The sequence below is a fragment of the Vicia villosa genome, linkage group LG1, assembly GCF_029867415.1.
Source record: "Vicia villosa cultivar HV-30 ecotype Madison, WI linkage group LG1, Vvil1.0, whole genome shotgun sequence".
Lineage (NCBI taxonomy): Eukaryota > Viridiplantae > Streptophyta > Magnoliopsida > Fabales > Fabaceae > Vicia > Vicia villosa.
The window spans coordinates 75809780-75835212 of record NC_081180.1 but is presented as its reverse complement, the minus strand read 5'-3'; the positions used below and the strand labels follow the sequence as shown (position 1 = coordinate 75835212).

The following is a 25433-nucleotide window of genomic DNA, read 5'->3' as shown; positions in this document are numbered from 1 at the left end:
TTTGTCTTTAGGTATCTTATAACTCTGCATGCTGCTTGATAGTGGACTTGAGTTGGCTTATGGAGGAACTGACTTAGTTGCTGTGTTGCAAGTGTGATGTCAGGTCTGGTATTGTTCAAATAGATCAATCTGCCAACCATTCTTCTGTATTCAGTAATATCCTTCAAGGGATCACTTGTGTCTTCATGAAGTTTTAATGAAGGATTCAAGGGTGTTGAAGCTGGTTTGGGTGCAAGTAGGCCCGAGTCATTAATCAAATCCAGACAATACTTTCTTTGTGAAATGGTGATGCCCTCCTTAGAATGAGCAACTCCAAGTCCAAGGAAGTATTTGAGAATTCCCAAATCCCTTATTTTGAAGTGTTCATTCAAAATGTATTTGATGCGATCAAATTCTGTTAAGGATGTGCCTGCAAGTATAATGTCATCCACGTATACAAGTAAAATAGTGATATGGTCATTCTTTTTCAGAATGAACATGGAGTAATCAGCATTAGACTGAGTATAGCCAAGCTTTAACAAGAGAGATGTTAACTTCTCATACCACATTCTACTTGCCTGCCTCAAACCATATAAACTCTTCAAAAGCTTGCAGACCTGGTTTGGTTTAGAACAAGAAACACCTTGTGGTACATGCATATACACATCTTCATCTAAGTCACCATGTAAAAACGCATTATTTACATCAAGTTGATGCAAATTCCAGTTGTTGATGGATGCAATAGCAAGAAGTGTTCTGACTGTGGAAAGCTTGGCCACTGGTGAAAACGTATCAAAAAAATCCAGTCCTTCAACTTGGCTATACCCTTTGACAACTAATCGTGCCTTGTACCTCTCTATGGAACCATCAGACCTGTGTTTAATCTTATACACCCATCTACTACCTATAGGTTTAATAGAGGGTGGTAGATCCATCATCACCCAAGTACCATTTGTGATCAAAGCTTTTAATTCAGACTGCATAGCTATTTGCCAATTCACTTGTTTGCAGGCCTCTTCATAACTCTTTGGCTCGGAATCATGAGTGACATATATGCTAAAAGACTTATGAGCATGAGACAAATGATCAAAGGAATGGAAAGAAGATATAGGGTAAGGGATACCTGAAGAAGATTATGCAGCCAAGCTATTTGAGGAATTGCACACATAGTCATCAAGGTGAGGTGGTGGTTGTCTGTTCCTTATAGGTATGGCATGGTTAGGTGAGACAATTGGAGAGGATGGTGTAGGTTCAGTTGTGGATGTAGGTTCAAGTTCAGGTGTGGTGGGTATAGTGTGAGGGTCAGTGTGGATTTCCTGCAATGAATCAAGACAGTTAGATAAGGGAGAGGGCAGTTCATCATCTGTGTGGAGAGGTTCATAGGTCATGTTATCACTAGTGTGATACTGCCAGTTTGGTTTGAAAGGGAAAATATGGTCATGGTGTATAACATTCCTAGAGATGAAAACCTCATTATTATTAATATCAAGTAAAACAGTGCCTTTCACTCCTTGCTTGTAGCCCAAGAAAATGCATTTTCTGCCACGATGATCAAGCTTAGATCTATATGCCTGAATAGTTGAGGCATATGCAAGGGTGCCAAAGATTTTAAGGGTATGCAATTCAGGGTCAGAATTATGCAAACACTGATATGGAGATTTGTTGTTCAATACAATGCTAGGTACACGATTCATAATGAAAACTGCATGTTGAACAACAAAGGACCAAAATTTTTTAGGTAAGTTGGCTTGAAAAAGAAGGGCTCTAGCTATGTTCAAAATGTTTTGGTGTTTTCTCTCAACCCTACCATTTTGTTGAGGTGTTTCAACACAGCTAGTTTGGTGTAATATGCCTTTTGATGCATAGTAGGTTGGCATAATAAATTATGGGCCATTATCAGTTCTAATACACTTGACACATGTGTTATGTTGGGTTTCAACCATTTTGATAAAGTTAAGGACATTAGGTCTGGTTTCAGACTTGGATTTCATCAAAATTATCCAAGTGAATCTGCTGAAATCATCAACAGCAGTCAAGAAGTAAGAATGACCACTATATGATTGAATAGCTAAAGGCCCCCAAACATCAAAATGAATTAACTCAAAAGGGGAAGATGCTGTATTAGAACTATTATTGAAAGGTAATTTCTTATGTTTAGAGTAATGACATACATCACAAATAGCTTTAGAATCAGCAACAATGAAAGGGAAACTAGTTTGTAAAGCTTGTAATCTAGAAAAGGACAGATGGCCTAATCTGAAATGCCATAAAGCACCATTGGGTATGGTATAGGCAGAGACATGGTTGGTTTTGGGAATGGTTGAATTGTTGTCCTTGAGAACCAAGTGATACAATCCTTCAAGCTTCTCAGCTGAACCAATCGTCTTCAGTGATTGAGGGTCCTGTATGAAACAACCAGAAGAGTTAAAAGTGATATTATAATGAATGGTTTGACACAATTTTGGAACTAAAATGAGATTCACAGAAAATTCTAGTATGTACAAAACCTCTGAAATACTGAATTCAGATGAAAACTTAACTGTGCCAAAAAATTTAGCCATAGAAAACTGACCATTTGGCAGTTTAACATTAATTGGGGTGATAGAGTAAATATGATGAAACCAAGAACGGCTGGAGCAAATGTGATCACTTGCACCCGAGTCTATTATCCATGAATTAAGAGTAGAACATTTATAAATGGAAGAATGAAGACTACCTTGAGCACTAACAGATGTATGACCTGTTAATGAAGATGATGTGACTTGGTTGGATTGAGCAGGAATTGAGGCTTGACTGATGGTAAATTGTTGAATAAGATTGACAAGTTTGTCAAACTGTGCTTGAGTGATAGTGGTAGATCCATGTTTCTCATCATGTTGTTGAACTGAAGCATGATCATCTTCTTCAGTGTCATTAGTGGTGAGGTTGTTAGCAGCTGTTCCTTTGCCAAAATGTGGTGGAAAACCATGTTTGCGATAACAAACTTCTACAGTGTGGCCATTTCTTCCATAGTGAGTGCATACTTGGGATCTTGCAGAGTTAGAGTTATAGCCAGAATTGCCAGATTTGGGATTTGCTTTCTTGAAATTCACAGCATTTATCAATGCTTGTGAATCTTTAGATGTAATGAGGTGATTTTGTCGCTCATGTTGCAACACCATAGAAAATATTTTGTTCATAGCTGGTAAGGGATCCATAAGCAAGATCTGAGACTTTACCACAGCAAAATTTTCATTCAATCCTGTGAGGAATCTAATGACATATAGAAGATTGTGATTGCTTCTTGCAATTCGCATGGCATTGCATGAACATCGAACTCTACATACACATTGCGGAATAGGCATATAAATCTCTAGTTCCTCCCATAAAATCTTTAATTCAGAGAAAAAATCAGTGATTGATTTGGAATCTTGTTTCAAAGCATAAATTTTTGATGTAATTCAGAAATACGAACAAGATCACCTTGCGAGAAGCGTTCTTTCAAATCGTTCCATACATCCAAAGCGTTTTCCATGTACACGATCAACTGCGCAATGGATTCTGAAACTGAATTGATGATCCAAGAAAGAATCAACATGTTGCACCTACTCCAAGCTCGCATGGAAGGATCAAATGTATCATCCAAAATCGCGATTGATCCATAAATGAATTCAAGCTTCATCTTTGCGCCAAGAGTACGACGCATAGAACGTGCCCAAGAGTGATAATTGGAACCGTTCAGAAGAGGTGTAACTTTGACAGGCTTGGTCCATCACTCGGATGAACGTAGTAAGGACTAGTAGGATCGAGTTGAGGATCGGTGGGAGGATTGCATGGTGGTGCCATCAAAAAAAAAGAAGAAGAAGAAGAAGAAACGATGTGAATCGAGAGGAAGAAAGAGTAAACTGGATCAGAAAGGCTCTGATACCATGTTAGAATATAGAAAACTCCATTGATGGAGTGCAGAACTTCTAGAGGAAGAAGATGAAGAATGCATAAAAGAGAGAATGAAGCTGTGATCTTTATTATTCAGCTTAACTGTAAACAATTGCTATGATACAACTATATATACAATTCATAACAACCAAGCAATAACAGCCTAACTAACTAACTACCAAAAGAAAAACCCTAACTGCCATGTAACTGAATTAGTTAAGGGAAAGTTTTCTAAAGTAGTAAGCTAAACACATAAGGCTATGTATTCTAACATTTGTCAATTAGTTTGATGTAGGTAGTTAAGATTCTTACAAATTAGTTAATAAGTTAGAGGTTAGTTATGGTTATGAAACAATCTAATTTGACTAATAGTAATTAAATTAAATTAGTTGGAAAAGTGAAAAAAGAATGAGTAAAATTAGATTAATTAGTAAAGATATGCATAATTATAGATAAGTGATGCTGAATTTTTCATCACCAACATGATATTTTTCAAGAATGTCTCATGTCTCCTTCGATAAAGTTGTATTCTAAATTTTCTTGAAATTGAGAGTATCAACACATTGATGGAAGAAGAATGTCCCCTTAAAAATTTTCTTCTCTGATTGTTTATGGACATCAACCCAAACACCATGTCGAATACATCTATGTTGGACAAATGACTTCAAATAGAAGAGGGGAGTGTGAATTGTGTAGCGTTGAAAAATAATTTCCAATTAAAAGATTTCTTGTAAAATCAATTGTTAAAAATATTTTGAAAAGAGTAAGCATCAGAATAAATAAAACTAGTAAAATTAGAGTTAAAAGCAAACTTGAAAATAGCATAAATAAACAAATAGTGAAAATAAAGAGAGATAAGTGACAAGTAAAATTCACCATAAATTTATAGAGGTTCGGTTTAACCACTTGGTCTACGTCCTATCCCAAAAATGACTTCTTAAGACTTTCACTATATATAAGACTTTTTCACAAGTTATGCTCACGAACCTTCCTACAATAGAAATTGAAGTTTTATACTGGCTATCTTCCAAACCAAACACGAGATTTTGTACAAGGCTAATCTCAAACCAAATGAGAGCTTTTATGACATGTGTAGCTCACGAACCAAGTGGATATTTTAACAGACAATCTCTTGAAACAAACGAGATTTTTTACAACAGACAAAACTCATAGCCAACCTGGAGATTTTAACAGACAATTTCTTGAACCAAACAAGAGCTTTTACAAAAGGCAAAACTCACGAATCAAACGCGAGATTTTGACGCACATCGTCACAAACCAAACAAGATCTTTTTGCCGTGATTTAACTAAGAACCAAACAAAAAAGTCTCACAAAAGATATTATAAATTTTTCCTCACACCAGAACCAAAAATATCACAGGTAAATTTAACTCTCGAAACACTAAGGGTATATTTGGATTGATGGAAAGGGATGGAATGAAATGGAATGGAGTGAAAGAAAGTCATGTTCCATTGTTTGGTTTTACAAAAAATGAATGGAATGGAATGGAATGGAATATGATGGAAACAATTCCATCCAATACCATTATTTTAACCAATTTTTCACTCCCCCCAAATTGGGGTGTATTCAATGGAATGGAATTAGTTAATTAACAAATTACAATTTTGTCCTCCAAATTCTACTTTCTGTAACCATTTTACACTTTATTCTTTTAGTTTTTAGAAATTAGGTATGATATTGTTTTATCTTAATTTATATATTCTTTATATGAAATACTGCAAGATACATTTTTTATTTATTATTATGTTGTTGTGCAGTATACAACGGAAAAGCTCAGCTATAGATGAAATTTTAAAAGCCGGAAATTCTTCGTTAAACAAAAACTTCGGATGATTGAAAAAACTATGTATATCTAACATAATTATTTATTTTTCAATATTGTACCTAACGTAATCAATTTTTTTTGATAACCTATATACCATTCATATTACTTTCATAAAAATGATAACGTTAAATAATTGATACTGCTATTCATTCTACTAATGCAATAACATATATGCCAATTCATTACTACATAACATAACATGATTTAATTTTCTATAAAAAAAATTAATTAATTTGTTTTAAGTTTGATACATTGTTTGATTTATTATAAAAAAATTAATTTGATTTATTTGTATATAAATATATAATTAAATGTAATTTTTATTATTTAATTTTTATCGATAACTAATTAAGACATAAAAATAAAGTATATGAAATTGTTTCAAATGATGATGGTTCAAATATCTATCATTATTGTTCTAATATGTATTAGAAAATTAACGTAGAAGATTTCAAATACCTTCTAAAATCACAAAGCAAAGAGAGAAAGTTAGAAATTTCCATGTGATTTTTTAATAATCTATATATTTTGAAGGAAAGGGTAAAAATGAAATCAAAAAATTATAATGTTTTTCGCTCCGTCCAATTTCCAAACAGTGGAATGAGATATTAGTTCCGCTCCATCGTAAAATACCCAAACAATGGAATGAAATTTATGTTCCATTCCGCTCCATTATATTCCATTCTGCTCCGCTCCGTTCCGTTACTTTTAAATTATCCAAACATAGCCTAAGGCAAAAGGGAAGAAGAAATAAAGAGAGAGAAGAGATTGGAGAGTGAGAAAGAGTATTCAAAATATTTTTTTTCTAGTGTGAATGAAACGAGAAATGAGCCTTGTATTTATATGACAAAGCGTGACTCAAAAATGGAAAGAATCTTTGGGCTTTTTAATACTCATAATCTATTATGCATTTCAAATATGGAAAGTTTTTAAGTCGTTGCCACTAATTGATTATTAGGGTTAAAAAAGTGTTAATTGATTAATCCTAATGGGGTAATTGATTATGCCATGTAAAAACCCTTTTAATTTATTAGAATGAGTCCTTTATCCATTAGCTAGGCATGCTAATTTTTTATGGTTATTTTAACAAAGTCAAAGAGGCTTCCTGGCCATTTAAAAGTATGTGATTTTCCTTAGTAATTCAAGAGCAAATATTATACCTTTACAGACACAAATCACTCAACAGGAACAACGCGAGCTTTCACACTTCTTCTCTTTCACAAATATTGAAATTCAAGATCCCTTGATTGATACATCAATGATTAAGCACTTCATTTAGGACTTGACTTCTTCTATCTGATGAGGCTTGATATGACTTCTTGATAGATATCACCATCAGAAAGATTGCTTGACTGACATCATCAGAGATTCCACTAAACACCATTTGACATTATGTGTTGTTCTTTAGATATATGCTTTGAAATATTGATCTCTAAGCACCACAAATTCATCATCACATCATATGAAGACTTTGTTGGACAAGTGACTTCAAGCACAAGAATGGGGTGAATTGTGGTATTCAATATTTGTGATTGATTTTAACCTTTTCTCGTTTAATTTCGCATCAGCAATTTTTAGGTGAGTGATTGTAGTGGATTGAAAGTAAATTGCAGAAAGTAAAGTATAGGGTTAGAACAATTACACCATATGTTTATATAGATTTGGACGAACATTGGCCTAGTCATGTCCCCAAGAGGTCTTCTTGATAGTTTCAGTATAAACTTTGAGCTTTTAAAGGTTATGCCCACGAACCTTAATACAATATGATCTAGGTATTTTAACAGGCTTATCCCTAACTAAATGATAGCTTTTAACCCATGCTAAGATATCGAACCATTTAGACATTTATGGTTGATCTCAAAGCTTTTTTCAGCAAAGCTTAATAAACCAAGCACGAATATTTTATAAAGATTGATCTCTAGAATCAAACTCAATCTCGTAAAGGTATTTTACACTTAAGAATATAAATGACCGGCATAACCACTTACAAAAATATCTTCCTCACGAGTAAAGTCTTCACTTAGTAGCACTAAGGTAATAAGAAGTGAATACTATTTTCTAGAGAGAGAGATAAATTTTAAAGAAATATGAAAACATTGGAAAGTGGCGTGATTTGAAGTGAGGGCGAGCCTCTCTTATATAGTAGTTGGAAAAATTGAGAAAGGAAATAATCCATCTGCTGAATTGACTATCTAGTCGGTTGAAAAAACGCTCCAACTGATTGGACAACTCAAATATAATCGTTTGTATAACCCAATTAGGAAGGTTTGGATATAGAGTTGTTGCAAGACATTAATGTGTTGTCTTTTTTTTGATTTTGTAATCGATTAACACTTTTCTAATCGATTGACAAAGTGCTCCAATGGATTGGTTGGTCAGAAAGAGTTTTGCCAATCGATTGGCACATCTTTCCAACAGATTAGATAGTTAAAGAAAATTGGACAGATTTTTAATTACTTGTTTTTGGCTAGAAATTGGTTATGGAAGATGTTTTAAGTGTGTGATGGTGTGTTTGTGAGTTGCTTTAGTGCTTTTAAGCAGGGTCGGCCCATTCAAACCAGAGACTCCGTTCTAATTTTAAAAAAAGTCTATCTTTTTTTGAAAAATATAATTATTATAATTAAAAATGACACATTAAAAATATAAATATATAATAATATAAAAAATTTAATTATAATTATTTTGATTTTGATTAATCTCATTTTTTTAATGTATTAGATTTTTATCATAACATTTTTTTAATTTATTAAATTTTTTATAACATTTTTTAATATTTATTTATATTAATATAAAAAATTGAACTTTTTAAAATTTTGAGGTCCTCCGAAATTTTGGGCCCTGTGCCGCAGAGTCTGCTGCTCCTGCACAGGGCAGAACTTGCTCTTAGGCTACTACCTTAATTTTACGGTACTTAATTTATTGAGACATACCGAAAGAAGTTGAATTTAATAGTCCTTTCGGAGATTAAATTGATAATAAGTAGTTAAATAATTGATAATAAATAGTTAAATGTAACAAAAGTAAGTTAATAGTAAATAATTAAATATATGTATCAATTTGACATTTTGAAATGATAAGCATTTTTAAAAGATTCATAATCTAAATATATCTAGGAAAAAAGGAAATGCACTGACAGTATTTTTACACTGTCAACCAATGAGAAACATGCATCAGAATAAATCTCATTTTTAATTTTAAAAAACTGAAATTACATGATAAATTAAAACATTTTGATTGGTTGTATGTGTAAAACTGTTTTCGTATGACAGAGTAGTGTCTTTAAACTCATATATCTTTTTAAAGTGTTATATAAAACTATTGACTAATTTGTTAGTTCATAATAATGACAACCTATGGGTCTTATAACACAAGTCTTAAAGTTTGTAAATCGTGGGTGACTATTTAAATTTAGGTTTTCTATCTTTTTATATTAGTTCATAATGTCCATGTAAAAAAAGTTACTCTAATATTATTCATATATAATATGACATAATTATAAATAAATCGAATTAACACTTTTAAAGACTAATTTGTGAATTACAACAAATATTATTAATATATATTTTAAATATTTTAATTATTAATAATTTTATTTTCTACAAAACATTTGACACTCTCACGTAACTAACGGATCAATGTTATTGTTATTATTACATTCCCACCTATACATATGGCATTTGATCATGATCTGAAAAAGATTTCAGACAGTTTCAAATGACATTTGATTTCTTGTTACATCTTCTACCACAGACTTTTGTTCTTGTTCTGTGGATAGTAGTAACACTTTCACTCTACCATGTTCATGTCAATGCCTTCCAAAAAAACCAATTAAATCATTGTGATTATTCTAATGGAAAATGGGTTGTTGATGATCCTTACTATCCTCTTTATGATGCCTCAAGTGATTGTCCTTTCATTGTGCAAGGATATGACTGTCTCAAAAATGGTAGAATTGATCAAGTTTACCTCAAATATCGATGGAAACCTTTTGATTGTGATATTCCAAGGTAACATTATTAGTGTTTTCTATAGCATCAAAATCTCTGAAAAAAATTGTTCATGACAGTGTTACATTGTCTGTGTCCGTGATTATAGTTAGTGATGCTGATTAACAGGTTTGATGGTGTGAAATTCTTGGAGACATATAGAGGGAAGAATATAACATTTATAGGAGATTCTATAAGTGACAATATGTGGCAATCACTCGCTTGCATGCTTCACATTTCCGTTCCAGAATCAAATTACACTTTGACAAGAATAACCAAACATCTTTCTATGTTCTCATTTCCGGTATTCTTGTTTAGTTCCAGTATTTTCGAAACTTGATTAAGATTGATTTATTAATTAGCTTAATTTATAACTTTGTTCCGTTGTTACTATTATGTGTTATATAGGACTATGAAGTTTCAATAATGTGGGTGAAAGATGGTTACTTAGTGGATACGTTTCGCGATATCAGAAAAGGAAGAATTTTAAAGCTTGATTCTATTAGTTCTGGAAATTTGTGGCATGGAGATGTTTTGATTTTCAATACCTATCATTGGTGGTTTCACACCGGAAAAACTCAAACGTAGGAAAGTTTTTAGCTACAAACTTTTACAATAATTTGAACAAAATTTGTGATAAAGAGAATTCAAATGTGTGTGTTACTCTTTGATTTTGACAGATTTTTTCAATTGGGAAATGAGATAATAGAAGGCATGGATAAGATGGAAGCTTTTAAGATTGGGTTAACCACTTGGTCTAATTGGATTGATTCTAACATTGATCCATCAAAGACTAGTGTTATATTCCAAGGAATTGCTGCAGCACATGCAGGGTTAGTTTAGTTTTAACTATTCTTTGTAAAATATAACCCCTCTGGTCCTACTTATGAGTCAATGTTTTCTTATAAATAGGATTCTTAACACGATTTATAATGGTTGTTGAATTTTTTAAGGGAAAATGATTGTATGGGACGAACTGAGCCAGAGGAAGGAACAAAACCAAGTTATCCTGGTGTAGAGGTTGTTAAGAATGTTTTGAGTAACATGAAAAGTGATGTTTATTGGCTTGACATTACTTTGCAAACTCAATTGAGGATAGATGGTCACCCTTCTATATACACTGGACTAGGGACTTCTTATGATGATTGTAGTCATTGGTGTCTGGCTGGTGCTCCTGATACTTGGAATGAAATTTTGTATGCTGTTTTACTTGGAATTTAGTATTAGTATTAGCATCGTTTGTAGTAGCTCTAGTTTATGTTTTTTTTATTCCTATTGAGGAGACAAGACTCGTAAATTTGGATTGTAGACAAAATATATTACTATTACTATGTTTGAACCTCCCTTTGTAATTATTTTACAAGCAATAGGGGTGTGTGGAAGTACATAATCCTCACAAAAACAGTTTGAGGAAACTTCTGCAATATTAGTTCATAAGTTGAAATAATTGATACAATTTATATGAACAAAATTGATTCCCTTACCCGTCGCGGCGTCGCCCTTCATTGACCAATGGGTCTCAAAGGGCCAACAGAACTGCTCATAGTATCAATCACCGCCTCACAAGCCTTCCCCCGCATATTGAATACTCCACAACAACAAAAATTGAATGATAATCCTCAGCAACAATTGGAAATCTGGCAATGTCGTCTTTACGTCTGAAAGGCCGGTGAGGTTAGATACGGAGGTGTTGTCGTGATCGAGGAAGATGGCAAAGCTGAGCAATTCCTTTCTTTTCCACGTTGGACCACCGTGTCATCAGTATGCTTGATTTACAACCAAGTTGGTAAGAATCAGCATTTTCCATGTATGTGTATATAATGAATGAGTCATCTTAATGATATTACCAATAATCACCACAAGAACATCTTCCATCTTTAAAATGATGGAATCTATTAATATCTCTAACAACAATTTGCCTTGAAACAATCTTAGTTACAAATTTGAGAAAAGTGTGGCAGTCAACACAAACTCTCAAATTCTTTTTTACTCTTATTGGAGCTCCATGTGGTGTAGCTATTAATCCAAAAGCTACAGCAAGTTTCTCACTATGATGATATAATAGCTTTTCCTTTTCACTTTGGTTCACATTATGTATATCAATCTCTGTGACGGGACTGTATCCAGCTTTACTTAGAAGGTCGTTTAATTCGTCCAATTTAGCATATATTTCATCACTTCTAGAATGATTTCTATCTCCAACGATGAAAGTGTGTATCTTGTCTTTGACCTCAATCCAACTCATTCCGGGTTCCTTTTTCACATTGCTGTTTTTCATAACTTTTCTAACATTAGCAACATTTTCCCACATCCCTGCTGATGCATAAATGTTTGCAAGGAGAACATGAGTACCAGATTTGTCTGGCTCAAGAGCAAAAAGCATCTCTGCAGCTTTCTTACCAAGTTCAACATTTTTATGGATTCTTGCAGCACCAAGAAGGGCCCCCCAAACCGATCCATCAGCTTCAAATGGAATGGAATTCATAAGCTCCACAGCTTCATTTAGTTTCCCTGATCTTCCAAGGAGATCGATCATGCAAGCATAATGCTCTTGTGTAGGTTTGATTCCAAACTTTTCTTCCATTGTTTCAAAATATTGTTTCCCCTCATTTACCAAACCAGCATGATTACATGCACAGAGAACACTGACCAATGTAATATGGTTTGGTGACACGCAATCTTCAAGCATTTGATTGAACAACTTAAGAGCCTCTTTACCATGTCCATGTTGAGCCAGCCCTCCAATCATTGCAGACCATGAGACGATTCCTCTCTGCTGTATCTCGGAAAAGGCGCAACCAGCATCCTCTATGCTTCCACATTTTGCATACATATTAACAAGAGAATTACTGGCAAAAATATCAGACATAAATCCAAACTTAATGGCATGGACATGTAGTTGCTTCCCTTGCTCATATGCCGACAAGTTTGCACAAGCATTTAAAAGAGAACTGCAGACAAACGGATCCGGCTTGATGTCTGCAACCTGCATTTGCAAATATAGCTTTAAAGCCTCCTCTCCATCCCCATACTGAGAATATGCCGTTATCATGGATGTGTAAGCCACCAAATCTTCCCAAGTGCGCTCTTCGAATATTTTAGATGCTTCGTCTATATGACTACATTTTCCATAAGTGTCAAGAAGACTGTTTATAACATAGAAATCCGAATAAATTCCAGACTTTATAGAAATTGTATGAATTTGCTTGCACACCTTAATTGCCTGCAAGCTGGCCACAGATTTAAGAACCGTCGACAAAGTAGTTTGATTGAACTCAATATTTTCATGGCACATTTTGAAAAAAATTGAGACTGCTTGTAAGTCATCACCACACTGCGAGTAACCGGAGATCAAAGCATTCCATGAAATACTATCCTTCTTTGTTGGCATCAAATCATAAGCTCTTCTTGCATCATCCATCATCTCACACTTGGAATACAAATCTATTAGCCCAACAGCCACAAACAAATCTGAATCAGTATCAATCTTTACCAAACAAGAATGTATCTGTCTACCTAAATCCTTAAACCCCATTGCAGCACAAGCTTTCAAGGCACTTGATAATGTAAACACATTGGGACAACAAGTTCCCGACTTTTTCATTTCATTCAACAGTATCAAAGCCAATTCATTATAATCATGAAGAACACAACCAGCAATAACTGCATTCCAAGAAACAGTATCAGGGTGTATAATTTCTCGAAAAATAGCAACAGCATCTTCAATCCTCCCCGCTTTAGCATACATATCAACCAATGCATTCGTAGAAAATTGATCCAAACCATGTCCAAGCTTCATTAAAACACCATGAACCGTCCTTCCAAGACTCCCATCCCGCAATCCAGCACAGGCATTCAATATAATCGAAAGACTGAACTCGTTAGGTCTTACTTCACTCTCAAGCATTCGTTTAAATAAATCAACAGCTTCACCTAAGAAATCACTCTGCACATGACAAGAAAACATGACATTCCAAGAAACAACACCCGGCTCCAAAATCATACCAAACAATTTCTTAGAATCAATAAAATCCCCACATTTAGCATACATAACAACCAAAGTGTTGGAAACAAAAGCATCAGACTCAAACCCTGAGACCACAGTCATGGCATGAACCTTTTTCCCCATATTCAAATCCTTCTTGATTGAGCATGCTTTGAGCACACTTGGGAAAGTAAATTCATTACACTTAAGTCCCAATGTACACATCTCATTAAATGCCAATAAGGCCTCTTTATGAAACCCATTTTGCACATGGCGAGATATTAATGCAGACCAAGAAACAACTGTACTTGGTTCAGTACTTTGATCAAGCAGGTTACGGGCATGCCCAAAACAACGAGAGCTAGAATAGAGTGTTGTCAAATGTTTTCTGAGATTTGGGTGGCGGGAAAATGCAAACTTGCTCAAGTGGGTGTGAAGTTCCATGCATGAAGTGAGGGTCGGGTTGACTCGGACGAGTCAAAGGCGGAATTGTGAGAGACAGAGCGAGTCAGAGACGATGGGTACGTGGAAGGAATGAAGATTAGTTTTTTTATGGGCCGAAGATGGGCTCTGAAGATTTATGCTAGGCCCAAGTTGGGGAGTGTGTTAGAAGAATTTATCTCCACAATTTCTTTATAGACCTCCATGGCTTCTTAGAAATCTGCGGCGAAATTCCAAAACGCCCTTATTTTTCGGAAGTGTATATCCGAATGCATCTTTTTCTGGAAAAAAAGAGATTTCGGATGTGCACTTCCGAAAATACCATTTTTTTTAGAAAAAGAAGTACATTCGGAGATGCACTTCCGAAGACACCTGTTTTTTAAAAATAAAAGTGACTTCGGATGTGCACATCCGAAATCACCCCCCTTAGGAGATTTCGGAGATCCACATCCGAAATATTGTCTAATGCAGAAAATAAAAAACAAACCAACAAAGCTTTGACAAAGCCTTCAATGGAACATTTTTGTTGTGTTACCGACATGTTAGGGAGGGTGGTTGAAGCCTATGAGTTTGTTAAGGGACTGGGTGAGGATGGTAACAGCATGGAAATATGGAGATCTATTCTTGCGTCTTGTTAAAATCATGGGCATTTTGAATTGGGAAAAGTTGTTGCCAACAAATTGTTGAACATGGGTAGGGAGAAAAGAATGGCAGGATATCATGTTCTGCTCTCAAATATTTATGCAGAGGAAGGAGAGTGGGAAAATGTTGATAGACTGAGAAAGCAGATGAAGGAAAAAGGTCTGAAATTTAGGTGCTTTCGGAGATGCATATCCGAAAACACTTAAAAATAGGTGTTTTCGGAGATGCATATCCGAATTAACCAAAATCCCAATTTTTTTGGGTGTTTTCGGAGATGCATCTCCGAATAAACCAAAATCCCAATTTTTTGTGTTTTCAGAGATGCATCTTCGAAGGGTATTTTGGAGTTTCCAGTAGAGTTTTCACCTCTTGGGGGTCTATAAAGAAATTGTCTTTATCTCGCACCCGTCAAGTTGGTCCTATCACCCCATATACCCAACAATTTTATCCCTAAATCATAAAGTTAGTAGTTTTTTTTTAATTTTTTCAAAAATAATGTGTTTTCACAAAAGATTTGAAGGAAGATACTTCATTTTTACAATTAACTAGCATTTTATATTCAATCTATGAATAATCCTAACTATACAACAATGTCAGTACAACCATGCAATCCTAACTATACAACAATATCAATACAATCCAAATTATGTTGACCTCCTGACTTCTTCTTCTCAATGCCTTTTGCATCCCGAATATGTTGTTTCTCATGCTCTTGCATCTTCACTACAATCCTCTCTCTTTAAATTAAAATCACCAAATTATTTTTGGAGTCTAGTCGGTTGTTTTTGGAAATAGTCAAATTGATTAAGACAAGTTTTTGAATGGTCTAATCTATTATAACAAATACCTAGATGAGTGTGAATCAAGTCCATAATCGATTATGACAATATCTTAATGAATGGTAACGGCTCCGTATCTAAATCTTCCAAAATACCTAATCGATTAGCTGTGACATTTATTTTTCCTGTGGATTGTTTCCTAAAATGAACCATCTCTTGCCCTACAAATAGTGGGTTTCCCTTTCATTTCAATACATCAAGAAAACATGATACTCCTCACTTTTTTCTCTTTCTCAATCTCTCCAAAATATTTTTCTTTCTCTCACATATTTTTAACCGTAGCTCTTTGAAAGTGTTCTTGAGTTTTGTGAGGAAGTTGTTCTAGGTGAGGGATTTATTGTAAAATTTATCAAGAGTTATCTTTCCTCTTGAGTAAATTATTCTTCTTTAGGAAATGTTTGTTTTGGTTTGGAGATAAACCAACGTAAAAGCTCTTTGAGAATTAGTATAAGTCTCTGTTTGGTTTGTGAGTTCCGCTACTTGAAGAAAATCTTTCCTTTATGGTTCGTGAAGAATAATCAGTGAAAAATCTTCACATTTTTTCTTGAGTTTAGCCCAATATAAAAGCTCATTCGATTGGAGATTATTGTATTATAAAATCTCACTCAGTTTTTTAGTTCAGTCTATACAAAAGCTCAGTAGGTTCGAGATCGGCCCAGTAAAAATCTAAGTTCAGTTCATGGTCAACCTAAATTAAACCCCGATTCGATTCAGAGGATAACCAATTTAAAACACCAAATTGGTTCGAGATCAACATGTGCAAAATCTCAGTTTGGCTTAGAGACTAATCGCTTGAAACTCCATCCATTATTTGGCTTGAAGATTAACTGTGCTTCATTCCTCAATTCGTTGTGTGGTTGGAAGTTGACTTGAAACTTCATTTTCCTTGTACAAGGGGGTTCATGGGTTTAACCTTCTAAAAGATCTGAATTATTATTTGATACTCTCAAGATCAGTTTTAGGGGAGAGGAGTAGTTCACTTCTTTAAGACCGAACCTCTATAAATCTTTAGTGTTATCTCTTTTCCCTTAACTCTTTTATTTTTGTTGTATATTCAAACATTTTTATTAAAATGTTTTCAAACTCTATTTTGGAAAAAAACTGTCTTAAAAAATTGTTTTTTAAACCTCCACAATTCAACCCCCCCCCCCTCTTGTGTATGGAGTCATTCCATATTGATTATGGAGTCTTATGATGTGAAAATGAGTAATACACTCTCGCGCTTTACGTAAAAATGAGTATGTTTCTCATCTTTAAGTCATAAGATGCCATTTTATTTTTGTCATATGTTAAATCCTTTGAGGACAGTATAGTAGATATGCCATTGACATTACTTTTAAGGATAAAAGGTTCGTCTGTGATAGTTATCAAAATCAGTTCATCTATTGGCATATCATGAACATACATAGTATCTTTCCAATAAGCATAGTTTTCACCTTTAAAAATTGAGGATCTATCGAAAGCTCCCTTCATATGAGTGTTATCCATATTCTCTTTTGTAGTCGTTAGACCTGATAAAAAGACCGGCTCTAAAGCTAACTGTTGGGGAAGAATATGGACTCGAATGGTCTAGAAAGGGGGTTGAATAGATCGTTCCTAAAAAGACCAAATTAAAAAACCTTTCTTTTTTAAATCAGAGTTTAGCGAAATCGCATGTCATAGCAAAATTTTCATACATAATATATGTTATTGGATTTATCGTAGTATACACTTAAACCTACCAGTAATGGACGAAAGATGAATAGACTAAATCAATCAACGCTTCAATTAACTTAACTTAATTTTACACGAGATGTGTAAACTGAAACTTTATGATTTAAAGAAATATATTATTATAATTTTTAAGATTTAATCAAAAGTAAAAAATATTTAGGATCTTGATCTAACACAGACTAAATCCTTAACCATGAAATAACTATGGAGTTGGTAAAACCTAATAACACACAATATATAAGAAAACATTAAATCTAAACATATGATTCTAAATAAAATATAAGAGAGAGACAGAGAGAGGGGGGGTATGTTGGATTTATAGTGGTTCAGCAAGTTTGTCCTCGCTTTGTGCCTACTCCAGAATCCAATGGATTCCTAATGAAATTTTGTAGTCTTCCAATATGATTTTGACAATTTTAACTGGGTATTTTAATATTGTCAAGAGATTTAAGATAATGTTGAAAATTAAACAATCTTCAATATGAATCTTATCTTTGAATGTATATAGCGTATGAAATTAGTCACTGCAAGATTCAAAATTCTACTCGATCTTGCCTTCAACCTTTCAAATTCAAAATTTTTGCTCTAAACGTCCGTTCCTCGGCCACTTCTCCGAAGTCCTATCGATTCATTGACTAAGCCTTAATTTGTATGAAGGTAATAGAAACTCCAGAAATGTCTATAGTAGCTTCCACACAGCTCTACCGAAGCAATCTTGGAGAAAAAACTCCTTTTTCACAACTAGATTGTCAATCCTAGTCACAACCACAAAAATATGCCGACCTGAAATCCTCAAATATTCACAAAACAATAATCACAAAACGAACCTCCCCAATAAAATGTCACACCCTTGGTTGAAAAGTTAGTCCAAATAATATTGGTAAAAGCTAGAGGTTGAAGATGAAGATAAATTTTGGTTGCAAAGTCAAAACAAAACTCAAAATGTTTTTTGAAAGGTTGAGAGAAAAATGTGTTGTGTGTTCTAAATCATGTAATGTTATGGGAGGGATTTCGAAAAATGATTTCTATATGTGTTGGAGATATGACACAAAAATGAGAGAAAATACACATTTGATTCAAGTCAAGAGCAAATGGTGTGAGTTGAGTCAAGAGTGGATGATTTAAATCAAGAATAATAGGGCTGGCAATGAACTAAACTAACTCGAAAATAGTTCGAAACTCGATTCGGAAATTAAATCGTTGAACTAGGTTCATGAACCAAATGAGCTGAGTATGAGCTAAAAACTAAGTTCGTTAACTAAATATGCTGAACTTGAACTATACATAGTTCGACTCGTTAGATTCATGAGTCATCTCGATTATATATGAGATAGATTATATTGTCTTTAAGAGTAGGTTTTAAGATTTGCTCTAAATCTTAGTATCATATTTTATTTTAATCTAACGGTTATAATTGATAATTTATATTCTCAAGTGAGAAAAATATTTCTACAAATAATTATACAATTAAAATTAACATCGTATAAATTTCAATCTTATAACTTTTAATTTATTTCTATATTTTTCATTTTAAAATATTAATTTAAAATGTCAAATATATATATATATATATATATATATATATATATATATATATATATATATATATATATATATATATATATATATATATATATATATATATACTTTAAAAAATTACTTTTAAGTCCGTGAAATAAGCGAGTTGAACCTAACAAGTGTAATCTAACGAGTTGAACCGAGATGTTCGTAAACTTCTAACAAGTCGAGTTTGAGCTGAAAAAAAGTTCGTGATTAACTCGAACTCGAACTCAAACTCGGTCAATTCCTAACGAGTCGAGTTTGAGCCGGAAAAAAAAGTTCGTCTTAAACTCGAACTCGGCCAATTCTTAACGAGTCAAACTGAGCTGATGCGAGTTCGACTCGACTCGACTCATTTCCAGCCCTAAAGAATAAAAAACCAAGAAAAATTGTATCTATGATTTGAATCAAGCTTTTCTAGATTCGAGTCAAACAAATCAATGATTCGAATTAAGATTACATAACCAAAATCCAAAATTTGCAACCAAGATTTGATTGAGTCAAGCTTTTTTAAGATCCGAATCAAAACCTCTTTGATTTGAGTCAAACTTTTCTTTGATTTGAATCAACCACTCAATAGAAAAGTCCTATTTTGTAGAGTCCATATTTGATTTGAGTCACACTTTTCTGTAATTTGAATCAAACACTTCGAATCAAACACTTAGAAACAAAATCTGATTTCTCACATTCAATTTGATTTGAGTCTGCCAATTTCCTAATTTGAATACACTTTAAAAAATTCAAATTTTAACAAAAATAAAGTATTGATTTCAATCGAGACTTTGCACAATTTGAATTATGCTCTAATGTGTTTCACGATCCAAACCTCCAACTAATTGACTAGGAATTTTTGTGTTGACTTTAAGAAAATAGTTTAATTTTTGAATGCGTAAAAATGATTTAGCATTACACCCTAGAATGCGCAACTATGTGATGAGACTCAATTATGACAAATAAACAAAAATACTAAATTCACAAAACATTAACTTGGGAAAATCCTAGGAGGCAGAGCGACTTCACTTGCCCCAAACAGCACTTAAGGGTCTTGCCTCTAAGAAACACTTTAGATACTTATCGTCGTAGGTTTTTAAGAAATCAGTGCATATCTAATTTAATCACTTCACCTTTTCCAGACCTCGTGCTTGAGAGACTGATGACTGGGATAATTTCATTAGACATGGAAAGTTGTAGCAAATAGCCTAAAAAACCCAAAGAAATTATGAAAGGTCATTGGGAGAGTGGGCGAGCGCGACCCCAGGTCACCCGACCTAGACTCATGCCTACCACCTAATATTCTTGCCAGTACGTGGCAAAAGTTATTTTCCAAAAGAAGGTCACTTTTGCTCCTCCTGGTAATAGAGGAAACCATCTCTCCAAGTCAGGAAGAGGGACTAGTCATCCTTCTACTCCTACATACTCGTTGGGAAAATGGTAGATTATTTGGCCCAAAAAACTATCTATTAATATTTCAACCCTAAAGCTTAGAAATCATTCATTAATTTGAAATATTTAGAGCACGTAAGTTCTCTTATGATGATCTTTGTAAGCGGATTATCACTATAATGTATTACTAACAAGCACAATCAGAATTGTTTACAACATAAAATTTTATCACCTTTTTAACATATCTTTATCATCTTCTGTACATCCCAAGATTTTTTATGAGGCCAAACAGTGAGGCTTATGCATATCTCAGATTTTTCCTATTCTGGGACAGGTCCAAAAGTCGGGGTGAGCTTCACATCTCGAAATTTGGAAGGCTGCATCCAATGACATTTAGCCTTTACAGCATCCAAGGGGTTATCAATCTGTTACCGTATTTAAGTGGAGGTTACTGACATGCCCAAAACAACGATAAGCATGGTTTTTTCCTTTAAATATTGAGGATCTATTGTACTCTCCCTTCAGATCATTGTTACCCATATTCTTCTTATAGATTCGCGAGAAGAAACTTAACGATTAAATAAGAAATATATTATTAGATTTTTTCAGATTTAATCAAAAGTAAAAATGTTTAGGACCTTGATCTAACACAGACCTAATTCTTATCCATGATATCACTATGAATGCGGTAAAACCTAACAACAACATGTGATATCTAAGAAAACGTTAAATCTAAACATATGATTCTAAACAAAATATGAGTGAGAGAGAGAGGGTATGTTGGATTTATAGTGGTTCATCATGTTTGTCCTTGCTTTATGCCTACCCCACAATCCAATGGATTCCTAACAAAATTTTTTAGTCTTCCACTATGATTTTGACAATTTTAATAAGGTATTTTAATATTGTTAAGAGATTCAAGATGATGTTGAAAATTAAACAATCTTCTGTCTGAATCTTATCTTTGAATGTATATAGCGTATGAATTTGGTCTCTGCAAGATTCAAAATTCTACTCGATCTCGACTTCAACCTTTCAAATTCAAAATTTCTGCTCCAAACATTCGTTTCTCGGCTACTTCTCCTAAGTCCTACCGGTTCCTTGACTAAGCCTTAATTTGTATGAAGGTAATAGGAACTCCAGGTATGTCCATAGTAGCTTCCACACAACTCTAACGAAGCAATCTTGGAGAAAAAACTCCTTCTTTTTCACAACTAGATTGTCAATCCTAGCCACAACCACAAAAATATGCCAGCCTGAAATATTGAAATCTTCACAAAACATTAATCACAAAACAAACCTCCCCAATCAAATGCCACACCCTTGGTTGAAAAGTTAGTCCAAACAATAATGGTAAAAGCTAGAGGTTGAAGATGAAGAGAAATTTTGGTTGCAAAGTCAAAACAAAACTCAAAATGTTATTTTGAAAGGTTGAGAGAAAAATGTGTTGTGTGTTCTAAATCATATAATGTTATGAGAGGGATTTTGAAAAATGATTTCTATCTGTGTTGGAGATATGGCACAAAAATGAGAGAAAATACACATTTAATTCAAGTCAGGGGCAAATGGTGTGAGTTAAGTCAAGAGAGGATGCTTTGAATCAAGAATAAAAAACCAAGAAAAATTGTTTCTATGATTCGAATCAAGCTTTTCATGATTCGAGTCATGTAATTCGAGTCATACAAATCCATGATTTGAATTAAGATTACATAACCAAAATCCAAAATTTGCAACCCAGAAAATATACTTTGAAAAATTAAAATTTTAACAAAAAAAAAAGTATTGATTTAATCGAGACTTAGGACAATTTGAATTATGTTCTAATGTGCTTATTGATCCAAATCTCCAACTAATTGACTAGGAATATATTGTGTTAACTTTAAGAAAATAGTTTGATTTATGCATGCATAAAAATGATTTAGCATTAAACCCTAGAATGTGCAACTATGTGATGAGACTCAATCACGACAAATACACCAAAATACTAAATTGACAAGCAGTAAAGCATAAACTAAGGAAAACCCTAGGAGGCAGAGCAATTTCACTCGCCCCAAACAGCGCTTAAGGGTCTTGCCTCCAAACAACACTTTAGGGACTCGCCGTCGCAGGTTTAGAGAAATCATTGCATATCTAATTTAATCACTTCTCCTTTTTTAGACCTCGTGTTTGAGGGACTGTGGAGTGAGATAATTTTATTGGACATGGAGAGATGTAGCTCATAGCTTAAAAATCCCAAAGAAGTTATGAAAGGTCATTGGGAGAATGGGCGAGCGCGACCTCAGGTCACTCCACCTGGACTCATGCGTACCACCTAATCTCCTCGTCATTGCGTAGAAAAAATAATTTTCCAAGAGAATGTCACTTTTGCTCCTCTTGGTAAAAGAGGAAACCATTCCTTCAAATTAGAAAGAGGGACCAGTCATCCTCGTACTCCCACATACTCATTGGGAATATGGTAGATTATTTGGCCCAAAAAACTATTTATTCATACTTCAACCTTAAAAGTTAAAAAAAAAAATCATTTATTAATTTGAAATATTTAGAGCACGAAAGCACTCTTGTGATCATCTTTATAAGCGGGATTATCACTATAATGTATTTCTTACAAATTAAATATTTAAAAAAAAAAGATTTGTGCCAAAATTTCTTTCTACCAAAAATAAATAATCATAGCAAACTTTTTAATAATACATATAGGAAATTATAGGTATATATATATATATATATATATATATATATATATATATATATATATATATATATATATATATATATATATATATATATATATATATATAGTCTGATGTAAACTTTTTAATTATAAGTTTGCCACCGCGTTTTTTTTCCATCATTTGAGTTAAATGTCTGATGTAAAATCACTAAATTAAATTTTTTTCACATCAATTTGTTATAAAATCTGATGTAAAATCTTTTGACAAATATTTTTCACATCAGTTATCTTGATACCTGAAGTAAAATCTTAAAACCAAATGTCTTATTTTTAGTAGTGATATCACGACTCGAATTTTGATAGCTCATAAAAGGATTAAGAAATGGCTTGATAAGGAGATCCATGGTTTGCATAATACTAACAATATCAATATTTATCATTTTAATAAAATGATAGATGAGAGTTTTTGAATATTTTTTGTAGGGTTGGTCAAGAAAAAAATAGTAAAATCTAATGATTAAAACACGTGTGATTCACGTTTGGACATTTTACAATGTAATAATATATTTAGAAAAATGATAATCCATTAACTATAAAACATATTTAAAAAGTATAAATTCAACTATTGCACTATTTTTATTAAAAAATATATAAACAATAGACAAATACATCATCTCATGCATTAAGAAAAAGTATTATAATTTATATACGCATTTTGGTTGAAAAAAATCAGATCCAATAGGCGGTTTTTTACTCCTCCCCTTTCTCTTTAATTAAGTTCATCTTTCTATATATAAATAAATAGTCTAGTTTTATAAGATTTTTTTTTTTAATTTCAACATTATTGATTATGTTAATATTCCATTAAATTTATGCTTAGAAAAACAACAATAAGTAAAAGACCAGTAGTACTTAAAGCAAATTTATGCTTAAGTTTTTTTTTTCCTTTTTGTTTTTTGAATTATTGGATCAATTTAAATATAAACAACTATATAAGTGCTACTATAATTTATCTCTTCCTCTTATTTTATTTTTGTCATTTATTTTTTAACTTCAAATAAAAAGTATTAATAATTCTGAAGAAATAAATAAACAACCATTTTCATCACCATGAACGCATGTTGCATGATTCATAGCTTCATAATTATATATTCTATAATCCCCTTTTATCTAACCTAGTCCAAATAAAAGGGAACAAAAAGTAGTAGTAAAAAAAATTAAAAATTTACATATCTAAGAAATTTAAAAATCCCATTAGATAGATTAATTAAGGAAAAAAAAAATTCCTTTTCCCTTTTTTAATTTTTTTTCTTCATAATTTCTATTGTGCCGGCAAGGTTCCGTGCCGCCACGAGTCAGAAAACTCGTTCGAGTCATAATACACATCTGAATGGTTAAAAATCCCATCAAACGAGTCATAACCAAAACTTTCGAATCTGTTTCCTAAATCAAACGAGTCATAACTCGGGATCTGGTTCTCAAACTCCCATAACTCACCGATCCCGGACGAGTCAGACAAAACTCGGGCCAAATCAGTTTCATCTTTCTTCTCTTCATGAACTTCACGAACTTCATGAACCGAAGGATATCCCGGTGGTGGAAGCCCGAGTTCATCATCGGAAGCTTCCAGAAGATACCCGATCTGAGCCTGAGACTCGCCGGAATCTGACGTCACACGGATGGAGATGGAATTAGAAGTGGAAGACGCGGAGATCTCATCCTGTAAGCTCTTCATAACAGAATCAAGCTCTTGAGTCGAAGGAGTTGGATCGGAATCGTTCAAGAACTCAAGCAAATCCTCTCTGAGTCGCTTTGCCTCGGACGATTCAATCTCTGACTCGGACGAGTCATTGCGTAACCGCTTCTTGCAACTGTTTTCATCAGCCATTTTTTATTATAAAAAAATAAAAGAGAATTAAAAAAGCAAAACGGTGGCGTTTATTAACTTGTGTGAGTTTGAACACGAGTTGACACGGTGGGTTTGAAGAGAAATCGAAGGCTTTATATATAAGGGGGACAATGGAGAGAGAGAAAGAGGAGAGAGAAAGTAATGATGCTGACGACGCAGGCGCGTGGGACCGAATTCTTAGCTTATCAAACAACATTGATTTTTTTTGTTTTTAAATTATTCACTTTTTTTCTATTTTTATATTTTAAAATTTTTAAAAAAGGAAAAATTAAATACCAGCGGCTGCTTTTTCCTATTTTAATTTATTCAATTGAGTTGAATTAAAACTTGGAGTCCGGGTCAGTTGGCGTGGGACCCACAAGCCTAGTCAATCACGACTTTGATGCTTTGCTTTGTTGTTTTAAGAGGAAAACCAAACAAAGAAGGGTTAGTGAGAGGGTATTTTGGGAATATTATATTTTAATGGGTTTGGGTTTTTTTTAGTGTTTTGAATTGGTTGGATGAAATTGAATGGAATAAGATTTGATGAGACTTGAAAACCGCATTAGGAATTAGAAATAGCG

General features: G+C 33.4%; 3 protein-coding genes across 3 annotated transcripts; 1 reads left to right on the top strand and 2 right to left on the bottom strand.

The window, feature by feature from the left end:
* The first annotated feature begins 9455 nt into the window (after positions 1-9455).
* Positions 9456-10948, top strand: LOC131646237 (protein trichome birefringence-like 42). Its single transcript, XM_058916341.1, has 5 exons — positions 9456-9748; positions 9857-10031; positions 10136-10311; positions 10408-10560; positions 10681-10948. Exons 1-5 carry the CDS (start codon positions 9456-9458, stop codon positions 10946-10948), a joined length of 1065 nt encoding a protein of 354 aa, XP_058772324.1.
* Positions 10724-14300, bottom strand: LOC131642592 (pentatricopeptide repeat-containing protein At5g04780, mitochondrial-like). Its single transcript, XM_058912827.1, has one exon. It carries the CDS (start codon positions 14154-14156, stop codon positions 11571-11573), a length of 2586 nt encoding a protein of 861 aa, XP_058768810.1. The 5' UTR covers positions 14157-14300; the 3' UTR covers positions 10724-11570.
* A 9893-nt stretch (positions 14301-24193) lies between these two features.
* Positions 24194-24960, bottom strand: LOC131609904 (uncharacterized). Its single transcript, XM_058881731.1, has one exon. It carries the CDS (start codon positions 24847-24849, stop codon positions 24283-24285), a length of 567 nt encoding a protein of 188 aa, XP_058737714.1. The 5' UTR covers positions 24850-24960; the 3' UTR covers positions 24194-24282.
* Positions 24961-25433: the final 473 nt, after the last annotated feature.